Source organism: Amaranthus tricolor, chromosome 4, assembly GCF_026212465.1.
Source record: "Amaranthus tricolor cultivar Red isolate AtriRed21 chromosome 4, ASM2621246v1, whole genome shotgun sequence".
Lineage (NCBI taxonomy): Eukaryota > Viridiplantae > Streptophyta > Magnoliopsida > Caryophyllales > Amaranthaceae > Amaranthus > Amaranthus tricolor.
Window position 1 is genome coordinate 29,029,984 of NC_080050.1, and position 19,627 is coordinate 29,049,610.

At 36.7% G+C, this 19,627-nt stretch overlaps 1 protein-coding gene across 1 annotated transcript; it reads left to right on the top strand.

Annotated features, from left to right (window-relative positions):
* The first annotated feature begins 1,935 nt into the window (after positions 1-1,935).
* On the top strand, positions 1,936-19,324 carry LOC130810060 (acetyl-CoA carboxylase 1-like). Its single transcript, XM_057675991.1, has 32 exons — positions 1,936-2,436; positions 3,613-4,039; positions 4,642-4,848; positions 4,927-5,088; positions 5,540-5,632; positions 5,762-5,857; positions 5,983-6,156; positions 6,830-6,923; positions 7,018-7,205; positions 7,304-7,354; positions 7,443-7,482; positions 8,159-8,283; positions 8,380-8,496; positions 8,762-8,836; positions 8,940-8,996; positions 9,114-9,218; positions 10,156-10,242; positions 10,356-10,547; positions 10,620-10,808; positions 11,195-11,305; positions 11,389-11,475; positions 11,558-11,734; positions 12,261-12,338; positions 12,416-12,538; positions 12,625-12,894; positions 13,159-13,490; positions 14,080-14,317; positions 14,723-15,057; positions 15,153-15,366; positions 16,129-16,305; positions 16,434-18,587; positions 19,035-19,324. Exons 2-32 carry the CDS (start codon positions 3,686-3,688, stop codon positions 19,089-19,091), a joined length of 6,759 nt encoding a protein of 2,252 aa, XP_057531974.1. The 5' UTR covers positions 1,936-2,436; positions 3,613-3,685; the 3' UTR covers positions 19,092-19,324.
* The last annotated feature ends 303 nt before the right edge of the window (positions 19,325-19,627 follow it).

Consider the following 19,627-nt stretch of genomic DNA (forward strand, 5'->3'; position numbering starts at 1 on the left):
CATTTATTGGATCATTTTAAGGTCTGAATTGATCATTTTTAGATCAAAATTTAAATTTTTATAACAAAAACGACCATAAACTCTTGATCATTTTTAAGAGCATTTATCAAATCATTTGGCAAAACATAACCGAAATGGACACTTCCTCCGCTTTCACATCAAAGATAAGCAAACACTACACCTACAACTTTATTTTCAAGTCCATTATGAACAAAAACTATTGAGGAAAGAATAATATCACTATTATTAATCGATGATTAAAGAGTACAAGTACTCTTATGTTCCATTAAGACCATCATGTTACATTGAATAAGGGTGCTTGTAGTGTATAATATTTTAACACTATTATTGATAATTTTATTGACCATTCATTTGTTGTTTGAAATTCATTCATAAAACGATTGAATAATACCATTTCATTAAACTTCGTTTTGAAATTGTGAAAACAGATCCATATTTAGGTAGAAACTGATCACTTTAATATCAAAATTGATCACTTATAGGTTTAAATTGAAATTGATACATTAAAGGTCAAAATTGATAAATACCTAAAAAAATATAAAAAAAAGGAAAAACATATAAGTTTATTACATACGCGAATTATAGACCGATCCAAATTGAAATTCTTATAATAAACCGTTTGGTCCAAGTTTTTGTGTAACTTTATTTTGAGTTAATAGGCTAACATCGTTTGCTTAATTCTCTCGTCGGAGAAATTTTGTATCATCGAATGACACTTGTGCAAGTTACCCAATTTCTAGCTATTGAAACGCATTATTTTTTTTACTTGAAAGTTTTAAGGACAATATTTAAAGTTTTTTCTAACTAAAAATAAAAATGTAAATTTAATCAAGTGTTTTGGAGATCTCTTGCAACCATTTAGATCATAATATAGCCTTCATATAAAATCTTATTAACCTTTTTCCATTTATGCATTAAATTGAAAAAACTCATTATTCTCAAAAGGGTTTGTATGAGAGTGTAGGGATTCATCATGTCTTCTATTCCTCTCAATGTTGTTAATCATGTTTCATACTCAAAAACCTTTCCGTATCATCCTGTTTCATTTCAATATTCTAGAGGCTTTATGAATTTTCAATTCAGAAAGAGGTATTTTTTTTATTTTTTTTTTTAAATTTAACATTCATATTGAATTTCTTTTGTAAATCTCATTTTTGCATAATAATTCATGATTGAATGATGAGACAATTTAACATTGTATAAAGTATTTTATATCATATGTGAATATATTGCGTAAATTGTCTAATAAACAGATCTTGTTCAAAAAAACCTATTCAAAAAATATATTCTTTAACATAAATTACCTTGATAAAATGATATATAATTGATTTTAGCATGGATCTCATCATCATCACATATTCAATATATCCTTTTTCTAAAAACTACTTTTGAAATAGTTGAATATCAATAAATAAAGGTAAATGTAAATGATACTGTTTCAGTATCCCACACAAGGCAGGGTTCAGGTGAGATTTTTTTTTTTCATGAAAAATCAATCTCCTATAAAATTAGATAAGAAAGTTATGACACGTGAGATCTTCGACTTGAAAAATCTTGACGAACATCTAACATCATCATCAATCATCATATTTAATATATCTTTTATAAAAACTATCGAAATAATTGAATGACGACAAATCATACCCTTAGAAATCAAGATAAAAAGTTACAAAGCGTGAAATTTTCGACCTGAAAATTCAGATCAACATTTAAATGGGGAGTTGTTAAATCAATTTATACGATTCCATTATGATAATATACCCAAAGTAACATCAAATTAGAATTTAGAATAAGAAACAAAATTGATGATTTAGATTGATGAGTAGTTGATCTACTTGTTCTACTTCTATTTATATGATAATTGACAAGAAGAAATTGAAAAGTAAGACATTAAAAATGTGATGGTAGATGAAAGGTGGGTAGTTGGCACGTGGCGATCCAAATAAATGTGCCGTTAATAAAATGAGGAGACATCTTGTGCCTCTAACCAAACCAAACCAACCTCCTTCTTCCTCCTTAAACTTCTCTTCTTGTACTCACCATTTTTTTTTCTCATTATTGATTATTTATTTTAAGTATACCTTAAATTGTAGGAATTTATTGAAATTTTCATTAAATTGTGATAAAGTTTTGATTTTTTTAGTGTATGAGATTTTTCAGAAGTACCCAAATGGTATTTTTCAAGTATAATCAAGTTTTTGAGTACCCAAAGCTCTAAATGTTACTTAAATTTTGATCTTTTTCAGTGTATCACATTTTTTTTAATGTTTTCTTCTATTTAATCCAATAATTTAAAGTACCCAGATTTCAATTTTTAGAATAAGTTGAATTTTTGAATTGCCCAAGTTGTAACTGTTGCTGAATTCTCTTGCTTTGATTTGGGTTTTCTGCTTCTATCCCTTCTGATTCATACAGGTATTCTGATTTTTTCTTGCTTGCTTACTGTTTGTTAGTGTGTGGTTGAGCTAATTCAGTTTATAGTAGTGTGAATTTTATTTTATTTTATTTTATTTTCAATTTTTTCAATTATTTCAATTTATAGATTCTCCTATTGTGATTTGTTTTTGTAGCTGGGTTTTATTGTCTGATTTATCTTAGTAACGTTTTTAATGTGTGTGCAGTTTTTCTTTGGTGTGTGTTTTAGCTAACTCAGTTTATAGTGTGTTTTAGCTAATTCTATTTTCCAATACTGACCCGATTAACCGAAATTGAGTATGATCCTACCAGGAAAATCCGAATTACAAAAATCAAATCAGATTGTCAAATATTTACATATACTCAACTACCGAAATCAACCTGACCCCACATAATATACCCGAGATCCACTAAACACCCGAATGAACACTTCTGATACCCTAGAGAGGACATAAAAAAGTGAAACTAGAATGTGGAATTTAGTTTATTTGAGCTACATTGAGCAAAAACTTCCTTTAGTGACTGATTATTGTAGCAGTATTATTGGATTGTTTTGATTTTATGTTATATTGTCTATATAATTTAAGTCTTGAATCACACTTGACTTTTAGTTTCATTTTCATCTTCACAAATTCTTGTGAGAGACGGTCTCATTGTAAGATGCTCTCTGTACATGGGTTAAATAGCCCAACTAATACAACTATTAGCATATGAGCCCCTTGTTTTGAGGTTGTCCTACCGAAAGACGGTCTCTCAGTAGCTCTTTCATCTTTATTTAGAGTTTGACTTTCCTGCAATAAGTTCTTAGCTCATAAGCTTAACCTTACTTTACCTAAAAATTGACAATATGTTTCTAGCTATACTTTCAATAAGTATTTATGAATTCATTTTCTTTTTATCTATGTAAAGTTGCAGATGATGTTTGTTATAAAGAGTCAATCGAAAAACTACCTCTTTGTTATCAGTAACAAAGGTAAGGTTGTGTACATTCGACCCCTCCAAACCCTTTCTGGTTGGGAGCTACTTAATGGCGCTGGGAAAATGGAAGCTGTTGTTTGTCGAATTTAAGCGGGGAAGTTTGTTTAGAGTGAATGTTATTTCTAAAAATAGATGGTATAAGTATATTAATCAATAATTAATAATTGAAAACTGTTTTTTTTTGTTGGTGTGATACAGTTTCAGGAGCAGTGGTCTCATTTTCAAGCAATACAAAAATTGCCGTGCTTCTCTAAACAACGACGATCCAGACATGGCTTCTCCTTCCCAAAATAGTGAATACCTGAATGGATCGATGATGCCGCTCCTGAGGAATTCATCTATATTATCCATTGTTGATAAGTTCTGTTATGCTCTTGGAGGGAAACGGCCAATCCATAGTATTTTGATAGCAAACAATGGAATGGCTGCTGTCAAATTTATTAGAAGTATCCGAACATGGGCTTACGAGACTTTTGGTACAGAGAAGGCTATATTATTGGTAGCCATGGCTACTCCCGAAGACATGAAAATCAATGCCGAGCATATTCGAATGGCTGACCAGTTTGTTGAAGTCCCCGGAGGGACTAACAACAATAACTATGCCAATGTGCAGCTCATTGTTGAGGTAATGTATTGTGAGATTAGAAATCTCTAGCCTGTTATCCATAGTTACATGGAACGTGGAATGTAGCCACGTTCCGCGATCCGGGAACATTCGTTCCCAATCACCATGAAACGCAACCTAAATCGCTCAAGGTGACGTCCTGGTGTAGAACACCTTTGTAAAAATGTATTGTGGCCTTCATTTACAAATTAACTAAAAAGAAAGGAGGAAAAAACGAGATGTAACCCAAAAACCTAAAAATTATCCACTTGAAAATAAGTTCTTAAAGCAAATTAATCATTTTAGTTTAATTTTGTTTCAAATATATGTTTTATACATAATGTATCTCGGACCCAATCGTTCCCGAGTCAATCTAGTTTGCGTTCTGTGTTCCCGTTCCCGTTCCCCATTCCAAACCGAATGTCATTCCAGGTAACAATGTTGTTATTGCTTTACTATAATTTATTAAATGTGTCCTCTGAAAAAATGGCAATATCCGAGCGACTTGACGCAGTTTGTCCTGGCCGGGGACATGCGTAATTTGTTATATGAGATTACAAATTTATAGCCTTTTATATGGTAAAATCTTGTGGTGGGACTAACTTAAATCCTTTTTCTTTCAGTTAGCGGAAGTTACACGAGTTGACGCAGTTTGGCCTGGTTGGGGACATGCGTCGGAGATCCCCGAGCTGCCAGATTCACTAACTGCGAAGGGAATTGTGTTTCTGGGTCCCTCAGCTGCTTCTATGGCTGCTCTTGGAGATAAAATTGGTTCATCATTGATTGCACAAGCTGCAGATGTCCCAACTCTTCCATGGAGCGGTTCTCATGTACGTGTTACACGTCTCTTAAAAATTTCTGATCTTTAGAATTTTAGTGATCGATTTATATATGTCTCTATCCCTCAGGTGAAAATTCCTGCTGAGAGTTGCCTAGACGTGATTCCCGATGAAGTATATAAAGCGGCATGTGTTTTTACTACAGAGGAAGCAATTGCTAGCTGTCAAGTTGTTGGTTATCCGGCTATGATCAAGGCTTCTTGGGGTGGTGGCGGGAAGGGAATAAGAAAGGTAAAGTTTTTTTTTTGGATGATGATGTTCTTAAAAGACTAAAAGCTAGCTACACATATCCCCATTACTTCTTTATCATTAAAGGCGGAGCAAAAATTGATAGAATTTTTTAGAAGCTCTGTGCGATTTCAAAAAATATGATATATTTCTAACAACTTTGTATCTTTAAACACTTAAAATATACTATGTAATTTAATATTGAAGCTCCAAATTTTTTGAGGACCTGCGCGGTCGAACATATTGAACATGATTAGAATCACCCTTGTTTATCATTAATAGGCCATCACCATTGAACCTCTACTTTTGCACCAAATTCCCTGAAAAGAATTTCAATAGACGCGAGTTATGGTCAATTATTAGCAATAGCGAAAGCTTCTTAATAGTTAATACATTCTCAAACACTTCCATCATGCCAACACTTTATGAATACTCATGGTTTTCTCTCTTTTAGGTTCATAATGATGACGAAGTACGGGCATTATTTAAGCAAGTGCAGGGTGAAGTTCCCGGCTCACCTGTATTTATAATGAAGGTGGCTTCACAGGTTAGACTTTCTTCAATATTGTTCCAATATTCAAGTAAATTGCATTAAAAAAAGTCAAATATTCTATTTTTTCGGACAAGTATTGTTTTAGAAGCTACTACTAAGATAAAGTATTATTAATATGTGCAGAGTCGACACTTAGAAGTACAGTTACTGTGTGATGAATATGGCAATGTTGCAGCATTGCATAGCCGTGATTGCAGTGTCCAAAGGCGGCACCAAAAGGTGGGTCCTTAGTAGATTATGGTTATGATCTATCTTTTCTTATTGTTTAAGAAAAATATTTGATTTTAAGGATTATTTAGCAAGCTGGGTTTTGAACTTTTTTGTTCATCATATTAACCGATCAGATCATTGAGGAAGGCCCAATAACGATAGCTCCACCAGAAACGGTGAAGAAACTTGAGCAAGCAGCTAGAAGATTGGCTTTGTGTGTGGGTTATGTTGGAGCAGCTACTGTTGAATATTTATACAGCATGGAAACAGGCGAGTTCCATTTCCTCGAGTTGAATCCTCGGCTACAGGTATGGAGCATCCCCAACTTCTTATAACTTGCCAATTTGTAACTGCATATTTATGTAATCCCTTCCCACAATCTCGAACTGGGTGGTGGTCGACCCACCCCACTCTCGACCAACTTTGAAAAATGGGTTGAAGAGAAATAAGATTTTTGGTTGGTAATGGCATATCAGAGATTTGAGTTTTTGGCATTGGCATTATTTTGGTGTCGATTTGATGAAATATCCTGGATTTGCGAATTTGGAGGGGATTCAATTGGTTTTTGAGGAATTTATGTAATTATGCCTTTAATCAGTGATCATTGAATTGATTGTATATTTGTATTGTGTTGGGGAATTAGACCCGTGAAGAAAAAAATGATGGGTTTAGCTTTTGGATTAGTGAGTGATTATGTGAGTTTAATTTGTCTTTGAATGGTCAATTTCAAGCAACATTTTCTGTTTTAGCTTAGTAATTTTTGGGATGCGATTGAACATTTGAGCACCTTCTGGATTATCAACAGAAATGATCATCGAAATTGATTTTCTTAGTTGTTGACAGTAGAATAGTATCAGATAAGGTAGAATAATACAGTATAATCTTTAGTTGCGACAATTTCCAACATTTTTATAATAGCTAAAGCTACATTCTCATGTTGCTTGATGAAAGTGACCTTATTTATTCTGTGTGCTTATACAGGTGGAGCATCCTGTTACTGAGTGGATTGCCGAGGTAAATCTTCCAGCTGCTCAAGTTGCAGTTGGCATGGGTATCCCACTTTGGCAAATTCCTGGTAGATGTCCAGTACTCTTTTTTCAGTTATGTAACTTATATATTACATCTAATTCTTGTTTACGAGTCGAATTGATCACACATTTTTAAAACAGAAATCCGTCGCTTCTATGGGAAGGAACATGGTGGGGGTTATGATACTTGGATGAGGGCATCTGCTTTGGCTACTGCTTTTGATTTTAACGAGGCACAGTCGGTGAAACCTAAAGGTCATTGTATTGCTGCGCGTGTGACAAGTGAGGATCCCGATGACGGGTTTAAGCCTACAAGCGGGAAAGTACAGGTTAGACCATCCTGGTTTTGTCGATTTACTTCCACAATTGGTCTTGTTTGTTTTTGCCTTTGCGGTGAAGAATTTTCTTTAATGGGTGCTTTGTTTAGGAGCTGAGTTTTAGAAGTAAACCAAATGTGTGGGCCTACTTCTCTGTTAAGGTATTTCCCATATTTCTTTAATTTTCGCGTTTACAATTTCGATTCACTCCATTATGGGCTTCATGATGATAAACACTTTTATTTGCAGTCTGGGGGAGGCATTCATGAGTTCTCGGATTCTCAATTTGGTAAGTTAATGGTGCAAACTCTTGTCTGTAATGTTAACTCCAGTTTCACATGATTTGCTAATCTCTTCGTGAACCGCAAATCAAAAAAGAGAATTATTGTCGGTCTTGGGCTAATTTTTTTTCCATTTTGAGCCAATGGGAATTCAAAAAGCGAATAGCTAGCGAATTTTTGTTGATATTCTGGAGGTGTATATTGATGAGAATTTTACAATGAATTGCTGCTGCTGCACTGTGTTATTTTTCAGAAACACTGGGTGGCTTTTTATTGTTTGTAAAACTTGCATATTCGAGTCACAACATGATGTCATAATGGAATGCGGGTGGTTTTTATTAAATAATAGAGCCATAGTGTAAAAACAAAGGCGCATCGCATCGTGTTGGCTGCATTGTAAAGGGTTTTCAAAAACACTGAACTTATATTTCCCGCATTATAAAGGTATAAAACATCGTGTTTAGGGCAATATTAAGGGATATCTTAAGATTTTGACCGATATTTAGGTGGTATGATGACCGCATCACTCCCGTTACCGCATCACCGTTCCTTACCAAGATCATGATCGTTACTGCATTTTTACACTATGGATAGACCTTTAGTTCACATTTTATGACGGCTAAAATCAATCACTTGGTTAATGGTATATCATATACGAAAGCTAACAAAAGAATTTCTTTACAGGCCATGTTTTTGCATTTGGTGAAAATCGAGGTTTGGCCATAGCAAATATGATTCTTGGATTGAAAGAAATTCAAATTCGTGGAGAAATTCGAACTAATGTTGATTATACCATCGATCTTTTAAATGTGAGTTTGAATTTAATTATTGTTGTCTTTTTTTAGTTTTCGCCTATCTTCTGTTAAACCTTGAAGTTCTCACACTTAACATATTTTTTCCTCCAGTGTTTGGATTATAGAGAAAACCAAATTCATACAGGTTGGTTGGATAGTAGAATTGCGATGAGGGTCAGAGCCGAAAGGCCACCTTGGTACATCTCTGTTGTGGGAGGAGGGCTTTACGTATGTACAACTTTTTCACAGCTATATTAATTTTTCCGTTGTTATGATATGTTTTACTTGGACTCGAGTACTAATGTCGGATACTGGTACGTGTCCAAGTGTCGGATACGTCTAAATGTTTAATTTTACGCCTAAAATGAAGTGTCTAAGTGTCATATCAATGTCCGAGCATCAAGAATTGGACACGGGTATGTGAAGCAAAATAAAGAGTCCGAGTAACATACTTATGATTGAATAACTTATTGTCTTTATTGTCTATATCCAGAAAGCATCAACTAGTAGTGCAGCGACTGTTTCAGAGTATATAGGCTATCTTGAAAAAGGTCAAATTCCTCCGAAGGTGTGTAATATACCAGTGGTTGGTGGGTGTTGAGATTAACTTATTCTATTAATATCAATTATACTTTCAGTGTTCTGCTTTAATTCTGGTTTCATGATTGCAGCATATATCTCTCGTCCACTATGAAGTTGCTCTAAATATTGAGGGGATGAAATATACTGTATGTTCCATGCCATTCGTACTTTCCTTGAATTTTTGTAATGGATGCTATTTTTGACATTTTTCTTTCTGAATATATTTTCCTGATATAAATGAACATGTGGTTTCGGATTGCCAGATTGAGATGATTAGGGGTGGACCAGGAAGCTACAAATTGTTGTTGAATGGGTCCGTAATTGAGGCGGAAATACATACTTTAAGAGATGGGGGTCTCTTGATGCAGGTATCAGATGTTTTTTGATTTTTTTTTTCTGATACACGGTATTTATATTTTATATCCAAAGCATGGTGATAAGACCCTGGATTTGAAAAGCATTAGATAATATGCTATCGAACAAGTAGAAGGTAGTTTTGTGAGATTGCGAAGCATTTAGTTTAGACCCATTGTTAAGGTTACCTTTTACATTTAGTACTTCTACAATGCTTGGGATATTAATTATGCTTCTAATAATAAAGAGAAATATTGTTTATGTGAAGTTCGAGATGGTGTTTACGATCAACGTTTGAAATCAAGGTCATAGTGCAAAATCTCGGATGTGGTCACCTTTGCTACAACAATCTCAAAGCCACTTTCGTGGTCAATGTAGAAGTATTCATTTTTATCGTGGTATAAATATCGGTCGTGCAGTCGTGATACGGTGACGCAGCTGATATTTTGCATTATGAACAAAGGTGAATAGGAGACAATAACTTGTTAAAAAGGGAAAAGGTTGCACACATCCGATATCCCCCTTTATGTTGTCTAGATGTGAGCTACTTGGGGGTTTTGCTATTGAAGTTAAAGATACAAGAAGGAATACTGCTTAAAAAAATGCAATATTTGAACTTCAAAAAAGTAATTAGTTTATACACTAGTTTGTTTAAACCCATATAGTACATTTAGAAAAGATATTTGAGAAAGGGCTTTTAATCCTATGAATGGAAGGGAGCAAATGGACAGCGGAAGAGTTAACAAAGATTAAATATAAATTCTCTTTCGTTGTTTTAAAAAATTTAATATTTAAACTACAAAAAAAGTAACTAGTTTATACACAATACACTTGTTCGTTTAAACCCATATAGTACATTTAAATAATTATTTGAAAAGGGCTGTTAATGCGTGCTAACTTTCGATATATTGATCTGATTGGATATGTGTCATACCTTAAAATGTCACGCAGTTGGATGGAAACAGCCATGTGATATATGCTGAGGAAGAAGCCGCAGGAACTCGCCTTCTGATTGATGGAAGAACTTGTTTGCTTCAGGTAATCCCGTGCAATTTTCTTTTACTTTTTTTATTTTTATTTTTTTAGTTTTTTTTTGAATTCTAAACCTTAAAAATCATTCTTCACCGGATTTGTTCATTTTTTTCATATAGAACGATCACGATCCTTCAAAGCTGATTGCGGAGACACCGTGTAAGCTTATGCGGTATTTGGTACCAGATAACAGTCACATAGATGCAGATACTCCGTATGCTGAAGTTGAGGTCATGAAGATGTGTATGCCTTTGCTTTCCCCTGCATCCGGTGTTTTACAATTTAAGATGTCCGAAGGTCAAGCTATGCAGGTATGCATCATTAAAATCGTAAATTTAGCAACCTTGTTTATATTGGATTCTATGTAAGGTCTTCTTGTGTAGGCTGGTGAACTCATAGCTAGTCTAGAGTTGGATGATCCTTCAGCTGTAAGAAAAGCCGAACCTTTCCGCGGAAACTTTCCTGTCATGGGCCCACCAACTGCAATATCTGGAAAAGTTCATCAGAGGTGTGCCGCAAGTTTAAATGCCGCTCGGATGATTTTGGCTGGTTATGAACACAATATAGATGAAGTAAGTTTCAAACCACCATTTCATTTTTCATCAACATAGTTTTTTAGGCTAGCCTCTTAATGGGTTGATGCCATAGTGTAAAAACAAGGCCGCATCGCATCACGTCGCCGCGTTGTAAAGGATTTCAAAAACAACGAACCAATATTTCCCACGTTGTGGGCCGTATCAATGGATATGTTATGGTTTCGACCGGTATTTAGGCGTTACAATAACCGCATCACTGCCGTTACCGCATCATCGTTCTGTTACCGCGATCGTGACCGTTACCGCATTTTTACACTATGGGATGCCGAACCTTGAGATGTATTTCCCATTTTTCAATAGAGCCCCTAGTTATTTTCTTCCTGTTTGGAAATTTTTTACATGTGAGCCTTTTATTTTCTCAGGTAGTACAGAGTTTGCTGGAATGCCTTGATAGTCCCGAACTTCCATTCCTTCAATGGCAAGAATGCTTGTCTGTGCTGGCAACACGACTTCCCAAAGATCTGAGATACGAAGTGTGTATTCTATCATCTTTTCTTTATTTAGTTCTTTATATTTTCCTTATACTAATTTTGAATTTTTTCCTCGGAATTTTCAGTTGGAATCAAAATATAGAGCTTTTGAAGGGATTACCAACACCCAGAACGTAGAATTTCCTGCTAAGTTGTTGAAAAGTATTCTTGAGGTCAGTACCTCACATTGTTAGCCTTCTGTAAATTATTCACTCAGCGAGTTACTCATGTTAGCAACATGTTTATTCTTCATAGGACCATTTAAACTCATGCCAAGAGAAAGATAAAGGAGCTCAAGAGAGGCTTATTGAGCCTCTTATGGCTCTTGTAAAGTCTTACGAAGGTGGGCGAGAAAGTCATGCTCGTTTTATTGTTCAGTCTTTATTTGAAGAGTATTTATCCGTTGAAGAATTGTTCAGCGACAATCTCCAGGTTTGTTCATTTATGTAGAGCAATTTTAATTGTGTATTTCGTTAGTTTATAAATTTTAGCTTGGTGCCACACCATGAGTGGCTGATAATTGTCGGTTTGTGATCATTAAGCTTTTAAAAGCTGTCTCCTGCTCTCCATCACTATTTTTAGAATCTTTGAGTTTTGATGTATATACTCGGTAGCCAAGGGACTTTTTGGCCGCATTCTTCATTATGGGTATGAATTGCCGCCTTTCTTCCCTCCCCAGACCCTGATCATAGTTTCTATGAGCGGGATAGATTGGGTATGATGATGATACAAACTGTCGTGAATTCATCTTATGTCTGTAAAGAATACCGAGGCACCTGATTTTACATTTTATCTTTATTTTTTTCTGTTTGAAGAAATAATAAATTTTATTCTTCAATAGTTGACTTGGAGTGATGTTTGTAATATGTTCAGAAAAAATGTTGGACCAGAAAGGTCTGCCTATATGTTTATGATTGTGGCTTTACTCAGTTTATGCTTTTGATGTTAATCTATCCAGGCTGATGTGATTGAACGTCTCCGCCTTCAGTATAAGAAGGATCTGCTGAAAATTGTTGACATTGTACTGTCGCATCAGGTATGTATTCTTGATCTACTGCTGTTCCTTTTGTTCTCTTCGGCATTTCTTTTAATAATATATTTTATGGTTTTCAGGGTGTTAAGAACAAAAATAAGCTGATTCTACGACTCATGGAACAACTGGTTTACCCGAATCCCGCTGCATACAGGGGGAAACTTATCCGTTTCTCTCAATTGAACCATACAATGTATTCCGAGGTTGGTGATCCTCGAACGCCCAAAGCTATGTATTTCTCATAATGCTTAAGTAGAGTAAATAATTAATAATTGTCCAATGATTGCAGTTGGCACTTAAGGCCAGTCAATTGCTTGAACAAACGAAATTGAGTGAGCTCCGTTCGAACATTGCTAGAAACCTCTCTGAGCTAGAAATGTTTACCGAGGATGGTGAAAACATGGATACTCCAAAAAGAAAAAGTGCTATTAATGAACGTATGGAGGCCCTTGTGAGTACTCCTCTAGCTGTTGAAGATGCCCTTGTTGGTTTGTTTGATCATAGTGATCATACACTTCAAAGGCGGGTTGTTGAGACCTATGTTCGGAGGCTTTATCAGGTGAATACATACTTTAATCGCAGACTCAGTCCTATTCGTTGCAGGAACTTCTCTTGATCTTTCTTGAGTCGAGGGACTTTTTGGCCGCACTCTCCTTTGTGGGTATGAGTTGCCGCCTTCCTTCCCTCCCCAGACCTGCTCATAGTTTTTCTATGGCCGGGATACACTGGGTATGATGAGGATGATTATTATTATCGCTATTTGAACAATCTTTCTTCTTATGTTATTTAACTCCGTTTTGTTTTTTGGAAACCGCTTTCTCAGCCTTATCTAGTCAAGGGAAGTGTCAGGATGCTGTGGCACAGATCGGGCTTCATAGCTTTATGGGAATTTGTGGAGGAGAATATTGACCGAACAAAATTTTCTGATGATCTGACTACAAACAGTGAGAACCATTGTGAGCGAAAGTGGGGGGCCATGGTCGTTATTAAAACTCTTCAGTTCTTGCCATCCGTGATTGCAGCAGCGTTGAGAGAAACAACTCATAGTTCCGATCAATCAACTTCCACTGGCTCTATAGAACCAGTCATCCATGGAAATATGCTGCACATTGCACTTGTGGGGGTGAATAACCAGATGAGCTTGTTGCAGGATAGGTAAATAAGACTAGCCTGTAACATATGGTTGATAATCTTTATTATGTAACAGTGTGCTTCTAATGTCCTTTATTTCTAAGGACTATATTAAAGTACACTTCTTGTTCATGTGATGTTGATGTTGATAATTGCTACCGGGTCAACCGAAAACAACCTCTTTGTTATCACTTCACCCGACTTCAAAATAGACCTGTAGTTATCACTTCACCCGACGACCTATTTGAGAGGTGTCCAAAATAGACCCGACGACCTGATATTCATCCGATCTTATAACTTCACCCGACTTCAAAATAAATTTAAAATTATATAAAAATCAATGTGGACACAAAATCCGATTTCAATCCGACCCGAAACAGTTGACCTGAAATCAACCCAATGACCCAAATGAACACCTGTAGTTATCACTAACAAGGGTTAGGTTGTGTACATCAAACCTCTCAAATCCTGCTTAGGTGGGAGGTTGTCAATGGCATTGTGGTAACGGGAATGTGTGTGCTATGTACATGGTGCATCTATTCTTATACTTATGTTGAGTTTTTTGGATCAAATATAAAGAGCTTATCTTTTGTATTTTTTTGATGTGGTGTAGTGGTGATGAAGATCAGGCTCAAGAGAGAATCGATAAGTTGGCCAAAATTCTGAGAGAGCAAGAAGTGAGTTCAGCCCTTCGTGCGGTTGGTGTTGGTGTGATTAGTTGCATCATACAGAGAGATGAAGGGCGAACTCCGATGAGGCATTCATTCTATTGGTCAACAGAAAAACAGTACTATAGTGAGGAGCCTTTACTACGTCATTTGGAACCTCCTCTGTCTATGTATCTCGAGCTGGTAAGAGTCTCTGAACCGATTGCCTTTCTTCTGCTTGTTATTTGTGTTACATTTCGACTTAAGTCTAATTTACATCGTGTACTTTTGTTATTCAAAGCACGTTAAATGATACTTCCTTTGTTTTCTTACTTGCACCCAAACACCTTTTTACGCAGTCCAATGCGTTTGTTGGCTACTTTTATCTAGAATTATACTCAGCTAAAAATTATAAAATTTGATATTATGAAAGTATCCGACGAGACAAATAAAACAAGATTCCATATGACAATGTTTATTTCTCGTTTAATAGCCGCAATATGTAAAATACTATCGAATGATGAATAGTATAAAATATGGTTTGGAAAAAACGGAGGAAGTATAATTATGCAGCCAAAACTGATGGGTTCTAACTTTTCGTCGAATCAGGACAAGCTTAAGGGTTATGAAGATATCAAATATACTCCTTCCCGTGATCGTCAATGGCATCTTTACACGGTTATTGATAAACCATTCATTCGGAGGATGTTTTTGAGAACCCTTGTAAGACAACCCATCTCCGAGTTCACAGGCGTCGAACTAAGCACTCTTGAAACACAAAAGCCTATCTCTTTTACTTCAAGAAGCATCCTAAGGTCCTTAACAACCGCCATGGAGGAGTTGGAGCTCAATGCACATAGTGCTTCTCTAAAACCCGATCACGCTCATATGTACTTGTACATTGTCCGAGAGCAACAAATATATGATCTTGTGCCGTATCACAGGTATCTATTGCTGCGTGCCTCATTTTTTTGGTTTGTTATAGGTCATGAATACACCTTATTCTTAGAAGAAACTTCTTTCGGCCAATTGTTTTCAGGGAGGTGAACGTAGATTACCAACAAGAAGAGGCTCCTGTTCAATTCTTTTTGGAAGATCTCGCGCATGAAATCCACAGTCTCGCTGGTGTAAGGATGCATAAACTAAATGTTTGTGAGTGGGAAGTGAAACTTCGGATATCATCTCCCGGGAAAGCTAATGGTTTATGGAGGGTGGTGGTTACAAATGTGACTGGTCAGACCTGTTCGGTACATGTAAGTTATAATTTTGAGAACCTCTTTTTTAATCTAGTCACAGTTTTAATTTTTCATAAACTCTTGTATGAGACGGTCTCATCGTGAGACACGCCCCATACTTGGATTAAATAGCCCAATAATAGAAACTTTTAGCATAATGGACCTTTTGTATAGACTCGTCTCACGGTGAGACGGTCTCGTACAAGAGGGGCTGTTAATTTTAGCTTTTTATCGATAAATTTGGTCTCATACAAGAGGGGCTGTTAATTTTAGCTTTTTATCGGTAAATTTGGCATAGTACATAGTTTTGACTTTTGAGAGGTGAGTCTACGTGACAACGGATATTTAATTGAGTACAATGCTGCGTAATCCAAATATGATATAAAAGGGTGTGGCATAGTGATTGAGCATTCTGTTTTCTTTTCAATGGGAAGTTAAAGGTCTAAACCTTGGTATAATTTACTTCAATGATGTATTGGAGAAAACAATTAAACTAGAAAATGGGGAAAACAATTTACCTTTCAAACGTTTTCCGCCAAAACAAGCATTCCCAAATACATTTCGTAGCATCTACAAAGGCAGAGGTATTGCAATGGAACTACAGATCCTCCGTTCTTCAATGTAGAAAAGTATATAATTCTTTTTTGCACGATATCATTAAGGTTAATTGACCTGTTTTTTCCCTGAAATATAATTTAATTTTTATGCTCTCTAGTTTTTTGTACTACACATGAATAGTTTTGCTATGAATGATCATTTTCTTACATTATTGATGCCCAGGTTTATCGTGAATTGGAAGATAGCAACCTACATGAAATGGTCTACCATTCAGTATCTGTTCACGGCCCCCACCATGGGGTACCTGTGAATGCACCCTATCAACCACTCGGTGGCATCGCCCGTAAGCGACTTCAGGCCATGAAAAGTAGCACAACTTACTGTTACGATTTTCCACTGGTACGGAACCCCGTCTTCCCCTTGATAAACTTTGTTGCACATTATTTCATATTCTTTTATCAACCATAACAGCACATAGACACCTTTTGTTTCAGACAAATTTACTTTTTTGACGCTGGTATTTTTAGGCTTTCTCGACTGCCCTGAAGCAATCATGGGCGTCCGAAGCTCCGGATGTGAAGAAACCCTCGGACAAAGTACTTTTGAAAGTAACTGAGCTAGCATTTGCTGATCCAAAAGGCACATGGGGAACACCGCTTGTTCCAATAAATCGCAAGCCTGGTATTAACGATGTTGGTATGGTAGCCTGGTGCATGGAAATGTACACCCCTGAGTTCCCTAACGGAAGAACAATAATGGTTGTAGCTAATGATGTTACTTTCAAGGCCGGATCTTTCGGACCACGAGAAGATGCTTTCTTCCTTGCAGTTACAAATCTTGCTTGCGCGAAGAAACTTCCTCTTATTTATCTGGCTGCAAATTCAGGAGCTCGACTTGGTGTTGCTGAAGAGCTAAAATCCTGCTTTAAAGTTGGTTGGTCGGATGAGTCAAACCCCGAGAGTGGATTTCAGTATGTGTACTTAACCCCTGAAGATTATGATCGTATAGGATCGTCAGTCATAGCCCACGAGTTAAAACTCGAAAGTGGAGAAAAAAGATGGGTTATAGACACCGTTGTCGGTAAGGAGGACGGATTAGGTGTCGAGAATTTATCAGGAAGTGGTGCTATAGCCAGTGCATACTCAAGGGCTTACAAGGAAACATTTACTCTGACTTTTGTAACCGGTAGAACGGTCGGTATTGGTGCCTATCTTGCACGTCTTGGGATGCGTTGTATACAGAGGCTTGACCAGCCTATAATTCTCACGGGTTTTTCTGCGTTAAATAAACTTCTTGGTCGGGAGGTTTACAGTTCACACATGCAACTTGGTGGACCGAAGATTATGGGCACAAACGGGGTAGTTCATCTTACAGTTTCCGATGATCTTGAAGGCATTTCATCTATCTTGAAGTGGCTGAGCTATGTGCCACCCTATGCAGGTGGTGAACTTCCGATTTCTCGGTGTTTAGACCCTCCAGAAAGACCGGTCGCGTATTTGCCTGAAAATTCTTGTGATCCCCGTGGTGCTATATCTGGTATACTTGACTCCACCGGTAAATGGCATGGCGGTATTTTCGACAAGGATAGTTTTGTGGAAACCTTAGAAGGATGGGCACGAACAGTTGTCACGGGAAGGGCCAAACTCGGAGGAATTCCAGTTGGCATAGTTGCCGTTGAGACGCAGACTGTTATGCAAGTAATCCCAGCAGATCCCGGTCAACTCGACTCACACGAGAGAGTCGTACCACAAGCAGGGCAAGTATGGTTCCCAGATTCCGCATCAAAGACAGCACAAGCGCTGATGGATTTCAACCGGGAAGAACTTCCACTTTTCATTTTAGCTAATTGGAGAGGTTTCTCGGGTGGACAAAGGGATCTCTTTGAAGGGATCCTTCAAGCCGGATCCACCATTGTCGAAAATCTTAGGACTTATAATCAACCCGTTTTTGTTTATATACCTATGATGGGGGAGCTTCGAGGAGGCGCATGGGTGGTCGTGGATAGTCGAATTAATTCCGATCATATAGAAATGTACGCCGACCAAACAGCTAAAGGAAATGTGCTTGAACCCGAAGGAATGATCGAGATTAAGTTCAGAACCAAGGAACTTCTCGAGTGTATGGGAAGGCTTGATCAACAACTCATCGGTCTCAAGGAAAAACTAGCGGAAGCCAAGAGCTCTAATTCCTACGATAAAATCGATCCCCTGCAGCAACAAATAAAAGCCCGCGAGAAGCAACTATTGCCTCTATATACTCAGATAGCCACCAAATTTGCCGAGTTGCACGATACGTCTTTAAGGATGGCTGCCAAAGGAGTCATTAGGGACGTCTTAGAATGGAAAAGCTCGCGTTCGTTCTTTTACAAAAGATTATACAGGAGAGTTATGGAGGAATCACTCGTCAAGACTGTTCGAGATGCTGCAGGTGAACGGTTGACCCATAAGTCGGCTTTGGAGTTGATCCGGAAATGGTTCAATGAGTCGGATATTTCCCGAGAGGCTTCCGATGCTTGGGCTGATGATGCGGCCTTCTTTAAGTGGAAGGAAAATACCGCTAACTACGAGGAGAAGTTGAAAGAGTTGCGCGTTCAGAAGGTATTGGGTCAGCTGTCGAATATTGGAGATTCGGTAACTAATTTGAGAGCTCTGCCTCAGGGTCTTGCTGCCCTACTTCAAAAGGTAATCTGATTTATTTTATGTAAATTCTTTGTTACTTTCTCGTTTGGTTCGGATGTTGTTTTTGTAAAGGGTTGGGTCGGCTCAAGATTTAAATGGACCGGGTCATGTCAAAGTTGGGGTGGGTCAAAGCCTGTTTAAACCTGACCCACTTTAACCCGTTTTTAAAAGTTCATATAATAGTTTTTTGTTTTACTTTATGGCCCATTGGGTCGACCCACCTATGTATATAATAATATATAAAAATCTAAAATAAAAAGACCTCTAATTCTGATTGCACACAAACTATTTGGGAGATGTTTTGATATCACACCTCCAATAAACTCGGAAAAACTCAAATTAATTCCTACGATAAACATACATCCTCGATGCCATGTATATATTTCGATATCTACTTGTTTTGCTATTGACATTTTGCTACGGAGAAGTGACGTTTTAAATTGAACGTAGGTGGATCCATCGAGTCGAGATCAACTAGTGGATGAACTCCGAAAAGTGCTCACTTGATTTGGGGACCGTTGATGGTGAAGTGAAACCTTCTTGGTTTCATCATGGTAGAAATTATTATTAGGCAAATCTATAATTCTAGTTAAATCAATTGTATTAGACAATAGTATTGAACTAATTTATTTAATTAAATTGTATAAATAGGAGACCTTGAATTCATTTGAATTAAGTGGCTTATGCTTGCATTATTTTGTATTGATTCAAATAATAATTTACATATTTTTGATTATTAATAATGGTAAATCCTCAAAGTTTGAGGGGGTTGTTTCTAGTTTTTCCTACATTGAAATCAAGGACAAAATGGATAGTTGAGGAACTACTCAATGGGTAGTGGCAATGGTGTTTATACACTTGTCTTAAAAATGAATGATATAAGTATAGAAAATCAACAATAACGTTAGAACCTTAATCTCTAAAGATTATGGTTGGCTATATTAACCAATATATCAGTTCTAATGGTCGTTCACATAAATTCTTCTTATCCCGATCACACTAGATTCGCTAAAGTTATCATGTTTCATTATCTCAATAAGTTT

Coding starts and splice junctions, on each gene's coding strand:
- LOC130810060 (XM_057675991.1), top strand. CDS start 3,686: ATGGCTTCTCCTTCCCAAAATAGTGAATACCTGAATGGATCGATGATG. Junction 5,633..5,761: donor TAATGAAGGTGGCTTCACAG/GTTAGACTTTCT, acceptor TAATATGTGCAG/AGTCGACACTTAGAAGTACA. Junction 14,318..14,722: donor TGTCTATGTATCTCGAGCTG/GTAAGAGTCTCT, acceptor TCGTCGAATCAG/GACAAGCTTAAGGGTTATGA.